At 41.6% G+C, this 15,837-nt stretch overlaps 1 protein-coding gene across 9 annotated transcripts in view; it reads right to left on the bottom strand.

Annotated features, from left to right (window-relative positions):
* Nucleotides 1-15,837, bottom strand: part of DACH1 (dachshund family transcription factor 1) — a 509,086-nt gene that overhangs the window by 122,188 nt on the left and 371,061 nt on the right. For all 9 annotated transcript variants that reach the window (XM_075336822.1, XM_075336823.1, XM_075336824.1 and 6 more), the window contains one exon: nucleotides 3,209-3,343. In XM_075336822.1, the coding sequence (XP_075192937.1) occupies nucleotides 3,209-3,343 (135 nt within the window). The remainder of the gene's footprint in view (nucleotides 1-3,208; nucleotides 3,344-15,837) is intronic.

Below are 15,837 nucleotides of genomic sequence, written 5' to 3'. Positions count from 1 at the left end.
TTACAGACAGATAAAGGCTGTATAACACAGTCAGCATCTACTTGGTATGGATCAGCCTCAGCTACAGAGTCCAGTCCATAAACACTCACCCTGATTGTGATGTACAGTTAATTCACGGTGCACAAATAGTTTAAAAAAAAATTGAGCGCACCCGTGGATGTTCGGGCTTGCCAGGTTTGGCCGGCCGTGAAAAAAGTTTTGTTAGGGAACCGGACTTGACCTGAACTTGACCCCAGATGCTGAACCCCATACATGTCAACTGGGACCTTAAGTTCTGTGCTGTAAAATGGCTGTAAAATGGTCATAATAAGGTCTAGGGGGCTGCAAAAGGAAGAAAAATCGAATGTAAGAGCAGGACAATTATATATACCCTCTTTCCCCGAAGATAACACAGTAGTCAGACTTTTCTCTGGGCCCACTTATTAAACTACATGAATATTTACTGCTTCCCCCACCCATCCTCTGTGTCGGCATCTGTGATTGGTTGCAGTCAGATTGCTATATAAGTCCCTCACCCTCTGTGTCAGTGTCTGCGATTGGTTGCAGACTAATTTGCTGTATTATAGTATAAAAAAAAAAATTAATAATTTTTTTAAATGGCGTGCAGTCCCCTGCAAAGGGGACAATATCCATGGCTATTCACTGATATTAGAAGGCCACAGCTGTCAGCTTTACCTTGGCTGGTTATCAAAAATAGGGGGGACTGCACATCTTAAATAAACAAATAACTGAAAAAAAACCCTACTTTTCCCATGCCTGGTATTATTAGGGTGGGAAAAGCCATGGATATTTTGCCCCTCCCAGCCTAAACGTAACAGCCCACAGCCACCCTAGAATTGGCACATCCACTGGATAGTTAGTTGTCATGGCACCAACTGTAACCGCAGGTGAACTTGCTGCCAGGCAGCTAGTTTGCTCTGCAGCCATGTCACGCAGTCCAACAGTCCGGCAGCGAGTTCACCTGCAGTCACAGTTGATACCGTGGGAGCTCACGGCTGTGAACTTCAGTGAACTCACTGACATCACCACTTCTCACAGCCAGGTGTTCCCTCACAGCCCTCAGTGTGTCCCCGAGGCTTCAGTGACTAGTCATGTTTTCTAATGTCACTGCACACTGTAGCCTCTGGATGTACCAGAGCCAAGGATAGTCATGGGATATTGTTGTGGATTATGTTGCAACTGCAGGGGTGTTTTAAGGGTTAATGAATGGGTGAAAAAGGGTGTCTGTTCTTTATTTTAAATAAAGGATTTTTTTGTGTTTATATTTATTTCTTTTGACTTACAAGGTAACTATGGGGTGTCCCATAGACACTTCTCCATTACAAAACGAGGGCGTGATGGCAGCTGTGAATTTTGACAAATCACAGCTACCATCAACTCCATCTATTACTCCATTTGCCACTACACCAGGGCAATCAGGATGAACTGGGGAAAGTGCCAAAATTAGCACATCTAATAGATATGCCAATTCTGGGATGGCTGAAGGCTGCTATTTTTGGGATGGGAGTGGCCAAATATCCATGGCTCTTCCCACCCTGATAATACCAGCCCCACCAGTCCACTATACATTGGCTTTTTATCAAAATTGAGGGGGACCCAACACCATTTTTTAAAATGATTTATTTATTTAAATAATCAAAAAAAAAACAGTATGGGAACCCTTCTATTTTTTATAATCAGACAAGGTAAAGCAGGCTGCTGGAGTTTGCAGCCCATAGATGTCTGTTTTACCTGCGCTTGTTATCAAAAACAGGGTGGGAGCCCACATCATTTTGTTTTTTTTATTATCATTATTATTATTTTCAATCATAGCCAAGAGCCAAGACAATACTTTGACATGATTGTGATTGGGCTAGAAGTGCCCCAACCAGAAAAGTTTGCTGATTGGCTGCTCTTCAGCCTTTAACAAGTATTATTCAGATGACAAACCCGAATAAGAACCAGAAATACAGGTAAAAGTCCGTGTTCAAGTCCAAGACTTGGACACTCGGTGTTCGGTACGAACCTCGAACATTACTATTTGGGTTTGGTTATCCCTAATTAAAAGGAAACATATATTAGGAGTGTGCAAAGGAAAATATCTAGACCTTTGCAGACTTCACATGTTGACTATCGGTTATGCTTCTATATTGCTATAATGCTATTACACTTATTTCTGTTTTCTCAACAAATAGGGTAGATATAATATAATATCATGTTTACCATTTTGCTTCTATAGAGTGCCTGCAATAACTTTGACTAGCTGAGTAATGTTAAAAATCTGTCAAAACTCCTGGTTCTGACAGTACTCTAAAATCCCCACTCAAACCTAAAGATAATAGGAGGGATAGGAGGTTATATACATTTCTGCAGTGGAGAGGGGAGAAAGGATCTAAGAATGCACAGAAAACAGGCTATAGAGAAGGTTGAAAACACATGTAAGGAATATAAGTGTGATTCTAGAGTTGTGTTGATAGAAAAATAGTAAATAAAGATGGCAGCATCCTGGATACACAGTGCTCACATTCATCATGTATTCCAGGGAGGGACACTCCCAGAAGAGAAAAATATCTAATTTGGATAGGGCTACAGTATGTATATCGTGGCGTTTGACAACAAATGAAGGAATGAAGGTTGCAGACTTAAACGTGCAATTTTTTTGATCAAAAGTAACCACTAACATATATAAAAAATGTATTTCCTTGTCATAGCTGTCCAATACCTTTTAAAGGGAATCTGTTAGCAGGCTTTTGCTAAGTAAGCTGAAGCCAGCATGCTGTAGGGGTTAAAAAACAAAAATCAACTATGCCTCTCTTATCAGGCTCCATGCTGTTGTTTACTTAAACTAAAGGCTTTTATATCATTGCTAGGTGTAGCTGGCTCTGCAAGAGGAGTCCAGCATGTCCCCTGCTGTGATGGACACCCTATTGTCAATGTACAATCTCTTTTAAGAGCTTGCTATGGGTGGGGATGGATCCCTGAGCACAGCTATGTGACTAAAGCTAAACATTCAGATTATATCAGAATGGCTGCAGCCAGTAAACTAAGTGATACACCCTTGGATTCAGAATCTCCTTGTCTACATCATACTGCTCTTAGATGAGGTAGCAAAAACGTGCTGAAAGGTTCCCTTTAAATATTAGACAATATTATAAAATAGGCATACACTTTATACACAAGATAACTCTATTAGGAAACAATTTGGACTGACATTTAAATGTATACCAACCTTTCTCCATATGTATCCTTTTAGCCTCATGCCCTGCTTCGAGCCCAGCTAGATCACCTTCTTTTGGACCAGGTATAATGTTTGGAGACAAACCCATCAACATCTGATTCATTGAGAGGCCGTTTTGATGGATAGCTGGAAATATAAAATATTATGTAAACTATTACAGTTAAATTGTATAAATAAAAATATTTTATTGCAGTTGTGTCCTATTTCATACTAATGATTTTAGACCTTTAAACAAACTATAATTTTATAGAAAGAGAACCTGAATAAACACTTGGTGGTCTTTAAATGATTGATGTCTTTATTTAAAGTTATTCAACATCACCCAAAGTATCTGTCCTCTCAGTTAATCAAGTAATGGACCAACTTTAATTGATAATTAGATCCAGTGATTAAAGTCAGCCAGACTTGATTACAGAATCAGTTGAATCTATACCTCATTATATATTGAACTTTTCTGTGAGAGTGAGTTAGTTACGGCAAGTTTCTATTTTCAAACTATACAACCAATATCTACTAAGCTCTAAAAGAGATTTCTAACCTTGCAGAATCTCTCTGAAGCAAAGTCAGTCATTACCTCTGGTAAAGCAAAGACCTGGAAGAGTGGAGATGGGTGAACCTGCAGATGTTTGGGTTCGGCGGCTCCAGCCGGACTTTAAAAAATAGTCCAGTTTGGGACCGGACTTGACCCGAACTTGACGCCGGACACCAACCCCATATAAGTCTAAGGGACCTGAACCTAAAGGGGGCTTTACACGCTACGATATCGTTAATGTTTGGTCGCCGGGGTCAAGTTGTTAGTGACGCACATCCGGCGTCATTAACGATATCGCAGCGTGTAATACTTACCAGCGACCTTAGGCAACCTCAAAAATGGTGAAAATCGTTCACCATGGAGAGGTCGTCCCAAAGTCAAAAATCGGTAAGGGTTGTTTAGCGTCGTGGTTCATCGCTCATGCGGCAGCACACATCGCTATGTGTGATACCGCATGAGCGAGGAACGTCTCCTTACCTGCCGCCGGCCGCAATGAGGGAGGAAGGAGGTGGGCGGGATGTTACGTCCTGCTCCTCTCCGCCCCTCTGCTTTGATTGGCCGGCCGCTAAGTGACGTTGCGGTGACGTCGCTGTGATGCCGAACGTCCCTCCCCCTTTAAGGAGGGATTGTTCGGCAGTCACAGCGACACCGCCGACCAGGTAAGTATGTGTGACGCTGCGTAGCGATAATGTTCGCTATGGCAGCGATCACAAACAATCGTATGTGCGACGGGGGCGGGTACTTACACGGTCGCTATCGCTAGAAATTGCTAGCGATATCGCTACCGTGTAAAGCCCCCTTTAGTGTTATAAAATAGTGGTAGTAAAACTAGAGGGCTACAAAAGGAAGCAAACAAAAAAATAAAATCAAGTTAAAAAGTTTAAAAAAATACCTAGATTAGAATTAAATTAAGAAAAAATATATTCTTTATTGTTGTAAACAAAAAAGGTTTGCACTTAATTTGTATTGCTAAGTTTGTAAAAACCCAAATTGTAAAGTTAGTATTTTATTCAACATATACAAGTAAAACAAAAAATTAATGTAAAAAAAGTTGTATAAATACAGTAAAAAAATAATGCCAGACTTGTTTTTGGTTATTTCATTGTACCAAAAGTGAAATCAACATTGAACAAAATGTTCAAAATGCCGAATTATGTACATTTTAATCAAGAACCCCTCATTTAACTTCACTGATAGAAAAAGTTAAAATATAGTTATAAATATTGTTATATATACTGTAAATACTTTTTTTTTTAAGATACTTAGAAAATATTCATCTTCTTATAGTAAAAAAACAGAAAAACATGGGAAAAATATAAATTTGATGCCACTATAATCATACAGATGCTCATATGTTAACATTAGAGATAAGCAGATCAAGCAAAATTTGAATTTGTCTGCATTTTTTCCTGGAAAATTTAATTCACGGATAAGTTCTTTGGCTTGAATTTAATGTCTCTTATTATGCTTCGGGGTCTCTTTCGACCCCAGAACATAATCACATTAATATGAAAAAAATAATCCTTAGGCCGGTGTCAGACATCCGTGTTTAATCAGGTAAAAGTCACAAGTTATGGTCATACGTGTGTCACATGTGTGACATCCGGAGAAAACACGGGTCTGTGAAATAAAAAGATTTTACATATTTACCAGCTTTCTTCGGCTCTGCTGTCTCTCGCTCCTGACACCCGCTCATAATATTAAATGATTATGCACCGCACTTAGGACCTGGAAGCCGGATCAGTGCTGGGGACTGCGCTGGGTACAGCACGGCCGAGGACAGCATCGCGGGGACAGGTGAGTATTCTGCAAGCACAATGACATTCAGGAGGTCATTGCAGTTCCCAATGAACTCTGATGACATCCTGATGACTCCCCCGCAACACTCGCGCTACAGCTTCATGGGATCATCAGAGTTCATTGGAAACTGTGATGAGTCCCCGATGCTGTCCCCGCGATGCTCCGGCTTCCAGGTTCTCACAACACACACACACACACACGTATAGACTGAGCACATATACACACATGTATACACACATAGCAGACACACATGGATGCACCGAGCACATACACACATATATACACTGAGCACAGATACACACATATGTATACACACATAGAGACATGGATACACTGAGCACATACACACACATAGCGCACATGCAGGTATACACTGACCATATCCACACACACACACACACACACACATTCTGCTGTATACTCACCCAGCGATGCGGTCCCCGGCACTGAAGTCCCTTGCGATGCTCCAGCTTCCAGCTACACAGGGCACTGAATATTCAGTGAATATAATTAACTCGGGTCAGGAGCGGGAGACAGCAGAGCCGGAGACAGCATAGCTGGAGAGAGCTAAATATAGATATGATTTTTATTAAAAAAAAACTTTTTAATGAATCCTTATACTGACCTCACCACTTACCTCTCTGGTCTTACTGCTATGACTGCCACCCGTCCTTGTTGCATATTTGCATCAGCGGCACTGCAAACCCTAATGCCTCGAATGCTGGGCCAAGCAAGCCTTCTAGATTTGCTAGGCCTGTGAAGGTTGTGTATTTGCCTTAAACCGTTACGTCCCATAAGAGTCCTTCTGAGCCCAGCAAACGCTCCACCTAGCAACTGAGGCCCCGGGGACTTCAGCACTGTTGACATTTATTCAAAGATGCGATGAAAACTGGATATAAGAATATTGTTATTATTTACATATTACAGCAATTATACTCTTTGATCGGGAGTGTCCGCAGACTATATTAAGGGACTTTAAATTTAAGTAGAAAAACGTCTTTGACAATCAAATTTCCTTGCTAGGCCAAGGCATCTGGGTTTTCTAATTTCAGATGGGTTCTGAGATTGGGCTGCGGCTTTTTCAGACACATAATCCTCCCAGGCCTAGCAAGCCTCAGCCTGGTGACTTCAAGAATTTCAACTCTGCTAATGTGAAGATGCAACAAGGATCAGATGGGTGGCAGTGAGGAACGATTGGACCACGAAAGTTAGTAAAAGATTTTTTTATCACATTTTCATGGCCTTTTACAGTTTAGAAAAATGGTCAGTGGCCGCCATTTTTCTGAATTCACTTGGAAACGAATTACAAAAAAAACCCCCACACTTTGGTGAGTGCAGATTAGGTTTGAGTAGAATTCAATTATAGTTAAATGTATTAATTAATCTCAAATTAACAATTTATTATTTCGACAATTCGATAAATGCTGTAAAAAAATATTTTTTTTTCATTTGCTTTCTCAAACCATCGAATAAAAAGTAATTAAAACTTCATGTTTTCCATATTAGCAACAGCGAAGCTGAAAGTTTTGGACAAGTGCCATGTGGGAAAAAAAACGCATTGCACTCGGACCCATGTTATTCAATGAGTCAATGTGAGTTTTTTCTCAGCTGTTTCAGGCCTGAAGATGAAAATCTCAACATGCTGTGTATGGCCTCATACACTGGAGATCAGAATTAGAGAACAACACACAATTTCCTAAATGTTAATGTTATTGTGTAGTCCTATGTGATTGTAGCCTAACATTAGTAAACTAGCAGTATTTTAAGCTTATTTCATATGTTTTTTTTTTCAAAAACACATAAAAAATGATAAATATGTAAATGAGATAAATGAAAAAGAACACTGATCAAAATTAGACAACACTTTCAGATACCTGCAAATTATATTAGTAATAATCTGGCACCTGGTGCTAATTTCCTTAAATATGTGACAAACCCTATTTATCTGGCAGCCTAACTTCCAGTTTGCATTGACTTTACAAAATAGTGACTGAAACTCTCCGGCAGCAGGTTGTCCAGATGAAGGCCAAAGGTATGACCCTATTAGCCACAGCAAGAGAAGTTGGTCAATCCAAGTCTATGAGTTTGACACTATTGCATCTGTAAAACATAAACTCTTTCAAGTCCCCCAAAAAGTCTAGTCACCCTCGAAAGACTAATAAAAGAGAGGACAAGATAATACGGAGAATCTCCATGGGTAATCGTTTCAACACTGCAGCTGGAATAGCTCACCAGTTCAGCACTGAACAGGATAAGGATCTGTCTTGTCATACAATGTCCCAACATTTAAAAGCATTTGGACTGAAAGCAATGACCAAATCTCTCATTAGCAGAAAGAATCAAAAGGCTAGTCTCACCTTTGGTGAAATCAAATTTAATTTATTTTGTTCTGATGGGAAACATTAAGTTCATCGACAAACTGGGGAAAGACTGAACTCAAGGTGTGTTAAGAAGTCAGTGAAAGGTGGTGGACGAAGTGTCATGGTTTGAGGAATGTTTTCTATAACAGGAGTTGGATCTCTCATACAGCTACATGTCAGAGTGATAAACAACTTAATTTCCATAAGGACAAAATACATAATAGACCGGGATGGGAGGAGCCCACCCAGTCAGCAGCAGCTCATGATAGCAATTAGAATGCAACAAAGAACAAATGAGCATAAATGCTGATAATAAATTTTATTTTATATAGTCAAAGTGCACAGTGCAAATTTAATCAAAATACAGTACATGAAATGTATGAGAGGACAAAGGGAAAAAGGGGGGCTGAAAGGCTGGACAATTGTAATAAAGTGCAAATCTGCTATAAAATTGATAAAGTGACTTTGTGCATGGTCATGGCCCAAGTACAATTATGTACCTCAAAACAGTAGCTGGAAACTCAGAGAAAGCGGAGTCATGATCCAAAATTATGTTTAAAAAGGTATAATTTTATTCAATACAAAATTCATAAAAATAACACACAGTAAAAGGGGAGATGAGGTGCAAGGAACAGCAAAAATACCACAATAGGAGTAATTGGTGAGCATAAGGAGTTCCAAATAGCATATAGTGCAAAAAAGTACATCTCACATCAGATACAAATAGTATTTGCGTAATAGTGCTGATATCTGGGTCAGCCTAGTCATTAAACACACTGCAGTAACACCAGTAAGTATGGGAATCCTCCTCCCACCATATAGCATAAGCTAGCGTCAATGACACAACAGCACATATGACATTAAAATATGTGTTTATAATACAGTGGTAGAGACAGGAATCCCAGTTGCTGCATGGAAAAGTGCTGCCAGTGTGCAGTAAATTGCAGGCACCCAAGATTCCACACATATAATGGGATTGGTTAAGTCGGCTATACATCAAAGCTGCACTACAGCCACCAGATTACAAAGTTACATGAAGTTACAAATGCTCACCCATAATGTAAGAATTGCGGTAATGCTGTCCAGGGGGCCCCTGATAGGATAATGAAACAATCCTATTAAGGTTAGAAAAGTATCAGCTACACAGGTATTAAAAAGGCTCCCTAAGCTTTTCCACCGCTCCACACACCGGTAATGTTTTGACTACTTAGTGTTTACCTTCTTAATGTTGCCTTTCTGCCTATAATATAATCTTTGGTGCTCCTTTTGGCCTCTGACCCTTGGGTGGTCCCCCTTCTATATACTCTTTTAGGTTTGGTATAGCTGACAATGTTTGGATCATACTTACCTTACTTGTTAATCTTTTCAGCTATCATATGTTTGATATTGTATTGATCCATATCTATGGGTACACTGTTACCCCTATAATTCTATTATGATTGCATCATCATCATATTGTCAGCTATTATCTGATATACCTATTTTCTGACCTCTGGGGGATTCCCTCTTTGCATGTATTACCTTTTTAGTGCCTGTGTAGCTGATAAATACTTTTCTAACCTTAATAGGGTTGTTTCATTATCCTCTCAGCTACTGTTTTGAGGTACATAATTGTATTTGGGCCATGACCATGCACAAAGTCACTTTATCAATTTTATAGCAGATTTGCACTTTATTACAATTGTCCAGCCTTTAAGCCCCCCTTGTTTCCCTTTGTTTTCTCATACATTTCATGTACTGTATTTTTATTAAATTTGCACTGTGCACTTTGACTATATAACATAAAATTTATTATCAGCATTTATGCTCATTTGTTCTTTGTTGCATTCTATATGTCAGAGTGAGTGCAAGTGTGTATCAGAACCTTCTTCAACAACATGTGGTTCCTTACTTGCGTTCATCACTCAATCAGCCAGCAATTTTCATGCAGGACAATGCCCCTTGTCACACAGTGAAATGGGTAAAGCAGTTTGTTGAAACAGAAAACATTGAAACAATCAAATAGACAGTCTAGAGTCCTGATCTAAACCCAATAAAAAAACCTCTGGAAAATCCTTGGTGACAAAATTATGGCCACGAAACTCACAACAGTCAATGAACTGTGGAAGAGACTGGAAGATTGGCCCAAAATCACACCAGAGCAGTGTGAGAGACTAGTGATGTCCTGTGGCTGCAGATGTGCTGAAGTCATTCAAAGCAAAAGACTGTACACTTCCTACTGATTGGTGACTGTTGTTACCTTCAGAAAATGTAGTTATAATCTAATTCTGTTCGACAGTCATTGTTCTCTAATTATGATCATCACGTTTTGGGCAAAATAAAGGTTTTATGTTGATAAACTTTGAATCTTTTGTACAACTGTTCTAGTAGCATGGTGTACCACTTACAAAAAACCTTCAAATGTTCATCAATGTAGATTACATTATTTCTGAAAATAGCAAGTGATCATACATTGTTTTCTAATTTTGATTTCCAGTGTATATGTTGTACGAGACTCACTAATTTAAGTCCATCAGTGGGAGAAAAAAAACGGATGCTACGAGAGACTATCAATATGCTGTCCGTTTTTTACGGATATATTGCCATTCTATAACATAGAACACCATAAAAGGTCCTGTAAATTATTGTTGATTAATAGCTGCTGAGAAAAAAATGTCATACACATGGCATACGGATGCTAGGCGAGATAAAAATTGCACTCGTATAGGAATTTGCATGACATATGGAATACTACAGTAGTCCCACTTTTCTGGATGAAAATTGAACCGGTTTTTTATACGCAAGTGGAAGCAAGCCCAAACTCTACAACTTCTGCCTCCTGGTGTCACAATTTCAGAAAAAAAAATGGCAAAGTAAGAATGCTTTCAAAATTAGAAGAGTTACTAGTTTATTTTTATCTATTATCAAAATGTTAAGTGAATGAAATCAGAGAAATCTAAATCACATTGATATATATTTGGTATCTGGGTGTTTTTGGCCTTCTAAACAGCAGCAATTCTTCTAGCTACAATTGCACGTTTTCACGGAACTTGACCGGGAGTTTGCTCCAAACATCTAGAAGAACTAAGCACAGATGGTTATTTGGTCCTAACAAAAATCGATTTGATTCAGATTTTTCTTTTGTTCTCTCACTTTGAATTTTGTTAATTGAAAAAAAAAAACAATGAAAAATACTGGTTTTGAAAGCATTTTCTTTGGATCATTATTTCCACACCTGCTTAAAACTTCTCCACAATACAATTTACATATACAAAGATATATTTTTAATGCTAGTTCCCTAAGTTACATATCTCTATTCATTTTAATTTTGCCAATAATGTAGACAAGGTAGAACTTGCTTAACAATATGCATTATAACTAGAGATGAGCGAACCGGCCGTGGTTTGGCTCGAGTTCGGTTCGCCGAACGGAGGTCTCGTTCGAGTTCGGCGAACTGGTTAGGCGAACCACGAAAACTGCATAGGAAACAATGGGAGGCAATCACAAACACATAAAAACACCTAGAAAACACCCTCAAAGGTGTCCAAAAGGTGACAAACAACTCACAACACAACACATGGGAAAGTGACAAGAACAAATTCTCATGCGAAAACAAAACAGCGTTACAAGGAAAAGAGGATGAGACACAGATATAGGCATGGCATTCCCTTCTAAAATCATGTAAAACACCGCAAGGTTACTCCAAGCGGAGTCTCTTTTTTTCCAAAAATTGGGCCCCACACACACCCACCCCTTCAGTGGTAGCACTTGTGCCCCAGTTGTACACTTCACAGTTAGATTTGCATCAAGCACATTCAAAAATACGCCATACTTAACCGTCCCCAGGATGACACCGGGATAGGTAGCTAAGTCTTTCCTGATCCCAGCTCTGTTCATCTTGGATCATTTTTAAAAACAATGTAAGCAAGGGTTACTCCAAGCGGAGTCTCCCTTTTTTCCAAAAATTGGGCCACACACACACCCACCCCTTCAGTGGCAGCACTTGTGCCCCAGTTGTACACTTCACAGGTAGATTTGCATCAAGCACATTAAAAAATACGCCATACTTAACCGTCCCCAGGATGACCCCGGGGTAGGTAGCAAAGTATTTGTTCATCTTGGCTCCTTTTAAAAAACACAGCAAGCAAAGGTTACACCAAGCGGAGTCTAACTTTTTTCCAAAAATTGGGCCACACACACCCACCCCTTCAGTGGCAGCACTTGTGCCCCAGTTGTACACTTCACAGGTAGATTTGCATCAAGAACATTCCAAATCCACAAGCATTTACTCTCCCCAGGATGACACAGGGGTAGTAAATTCCTTGTGGATCCATGACTTGTTCATTTTGATGAACGTTAGTCTGTCCACATTGTCACTGGACAGACGCGTGCGTTCTGGCCATTTTTCAAGATTTGAAGCCCAAAATGAGCAAGGCTCCATTTGCAAAGTCATGGCATCGATGTTCATTTGGAGATACTCCTTTATCATCCTCTCCAGCCGTTGACTATGTGTCAGACTTGTTGTCTCTGGTGGCCTTGCAAAGGATGGTCTAAAAAAATTATGAAAAGATTCAATAAAATTGCTGTTACCAGCACCAGATACGGTGCTGCTGGTACGGGTAGACTGTTGAAGATGACGAGACCGTCCCATGTTTGTCAAGTTACAACTGGTAGATTCACTCCCTGCACCACGGTTGTTTGGTGGAAAAGCCGAGCTAAGATCGAGTAACAGCTTTTGCTGATACTCCTGCATACGTGCGTCCCTTTCTATGGCTGGAATTATGTCACAAAATTTGGACTTGTACCGTGGATCTAATAGTGTGGCAAGCCAGTAGTCATCATCACTTCTAATTTTGACAATACAAGGGTCATGTTGGAGGTAGTGCAGCAAGAAGGCACTCATGTGTCTGGTGCACCCATGCGGACCAAGTCCACGCTGTGTTTGTGGCATAAAGGTGCTAACCATTCTTTCTTCCTCTGACATCTCCCCCCAAACTCTTTCAACTGAAATTTGACCAAGGTCTCCCTCATCCGCTGAGTCTTCCATGTCCATGGACAATTCGTCCTCCATTTCTTCATGTTCTCTTGCACCTTCCTCAACATTTCACTTGCTACCATGCGCCCATGTTGATCCCTGTCCCCCATGGTCCCATGCCTGCCGGGTTGGTGATGATGAACGTCTGGACCTTTGGGGATGTTGTTGTGTCTTGCGCATATGAATCCTCCTGTAGTTCCTCCCCTTCCTGTTGTTCCACCCCCTGACTCCGAATAGTGTTTAGCGTGTGCTCCAGCATGTAAATGACTGGAATTGCCATGCTGATAATGGCATTGTCAGCGCTAAACATATTTGTCGCCATGTCGAAACTGTGCAGAAGGGTGCATAGGTCCTTAATCTGAGACCACTCCATCAGGGTGATCTGCCCCACCTCTGCATCTCATTGGCCCAGGCTATACGTCATGACGTATTGCACCAGGGCTCGACGGTGCTGCCACAGTCGCTGTAAAATGTGGAGAGTCGAATTCCAGCGTGTCGGCACATCGCATTTCAGGCGATGAACCGGCAGGCCGAAAGACTTCTGGAGCGATGCAAGTCGCTCAGCAGCGGCGGTTGAACGGCGGAAGTGAGCAGACAGTTTTCGTGCCCTGTTCAGAAGGCCATCTAGGACGGGATAGTGTGTTAAAAATTGCTGGACAACAAGGTTCAACACGTGAGCCATACAAGGCACGTGTGTCACCTTGCCCAGGCGAAGGGCTGCACCCAGGTTTGCAGCATTGTCACACACGGCCTTACCAGGCTGCAGGTTGAGTGGAGACAACCATTTACCAAACTCAGTCTCCAGAGCTGCCCACAACTCAGCCGCTGTGTGACTCTTATTTCCAAGACATTTCAAGCTAAAGACCGCCTGATGCCATTGCGCTCTGCTGCCAGCATAGTAATGAGGGGTGCGTGATTCCTTCTGCGCAGTTAGAACGCTGGTGGCCTTACCAGGCAGGCTTGGGGCGGAGGTAGAGGACCCAGACGAGGTGGAGGAGGCAGAAGCAGTGGCGGAACTTGGACAGACAGAGGATTGACACACAAGTCGTGGGGACGGCAAGACTTGTGCAGCAGACGCTTCACCATCTATCACCATAGTTACCCAGTGCCCAGTCAGCGACATGTAACGTCCCTGTCCATGCTTACTGGTCCAAGTATCGGTGGTGAAATGCACCCGTTCACACACAGAGTTTCTCAAGGAAGCGGTGATGTTGTGTGCGACATGCTGGTGTAGCGCAGGCACACCTTTCTTAGAGAAGTAGTGGCGACTGGGCATCTGGTACTGGGGCACAGCGACAGACATAAGGTCTCTAAAATCCTGTGTGTCCACCAGGCGGAAAGGCAGCATTTCGGTAGCCAAGAGCTTACAGAGGGATAAAGTCAACCTCTTAGCTTTGTCATGGGTCGCAGGAAATGGCCTTTTATTTGTCTACATCTGAGGGACAGAGATCTGGCTGCTGAGTGTAGACGGTGGTGAGTAGGATGTCCCTGAAAAAATACAGGTTTGTGAGGAAAGTGAAGGTGTAGACATGATGTTGCATTCATCCAACGTTGATGCTATTGATGTCTGAGAGAGCTGTACACACGCACTTGTTTCCCCTTCCAAACCAAATGATGACCTACCAAGCAAACTGCCTGTTGTGGTTACAGTGATGGAAGTTGTGCGTGGAAAACCAGGTGTGACAGCTGTCCCCACAGTCCTAGAAGATGAAGAGCACGTGGATGCACTTGAAGGGGCAGGCGGTGGATGGTTCGCTCCGCTAGATCGCATTGCAGCACGGTGAGCTTCCCACTGGGACATATATTTATTCATGTGACGATTCATGGAAGAAGTTGTCAAACTCCTGAGGTTTTGCCCTCTACTAACAGAATCACGACAAATTTTACATATCACATGATTTGGGCGATCTTTTTCTATGTCAAAAAAGGTCCAGGCTAGGCAAGGCTTATAGGGCATGCTGACTAGTGCTCAGAGACAGAGTGGTGGCTGAGGATGCAGTTGTAGACGTGCTACCAGTACTACTCCTCTGTCTAGGAAGGCGCAAGGTAACTTTGTCGTCAGTAGCATCCTCCTCCACCGCCTCTGTTGACCTCCTCGAGTGCCTAACTGTGGGTTGACAGTAGGTGGGATCTAGAACTTCCTCATCAAGCGTTGTGATTGCACTCCCCTCACCCTCAGACCGAGCCTCTTCCTGACGTGAAGCAATATTTAAGTTATCATCCTAATCTGATATCTGCGTCTCATCGTCATCAGTATGTTCCTCATTGTCTATAACAATAGGTGTTACAGTTTGTGAATAAGGGTCAACATTATGCTCAGAAACATAGTCCTCACGGCCTGAATCAGAGTCACAAAGGTTCTGGGCATCACTGCAGACCATTTCCTGGTCTGTACTCACTGTAGCTTGGGAGCAGACCTCTGATTCCCAGGTTATAGTGTGACTGAACAGCTCTGCAGACTCAGCCATCTCAGTTCCACCATACTGTGCAGGGCGGATAGAGACTTCAGAGCTGGGAGAGGGAGAAAGCAAGTGTGATTGGGATGACAACTCAAAGGACTGGTGTTTTTTGGATGCGGTAGTTGAGGTGGCCGAGAGGGCACTTGTTGGACCACTTGAGATCCATTCAAGCATTTTCTTTTTTTGGCCAACATCTACCTTTGTTCCAGTTGTTCGTGTCCGTAAAAAAGGGAGCACATCGGATTGTCCACGGTAAGTAGTAGACATCTCACTTTTGCTGGATGATGGTCTATCTTCAGCAGATGTTAATGGAGCTTTGCCACCTTCCCCACGGACAAACCCTTTTTTTCCTTTTCCAACACGCCTCTTCTCCTTTCCACCAGCATCTATCCTTTTGCCACTCATTTTGATTGCGACAAGATTGTGCACTTAAAATGTGGTAGTAAAAATTGAGA

The sequence above is a fragment of the Anomaloglossus baeobatrachus genome, chromosome 2 (genome assembly GCF_048569485.1).
Source record: "Anomaloglossus baeobatrachus isolate aAnoBae1 chromosome 2, aAnoBae1.hap1, whole genome shotgun sequence".
Taxonomy (NCBI): Eukaryota; Metazoa; Chordata; class Amphibia; order Anura; family Aromobatidae; genus Anomaloglossus; species Anomaloglossus baeobatrachus.
This window is presented reverse-complemented; position numbering and strand designations above follow the sequence as displayed.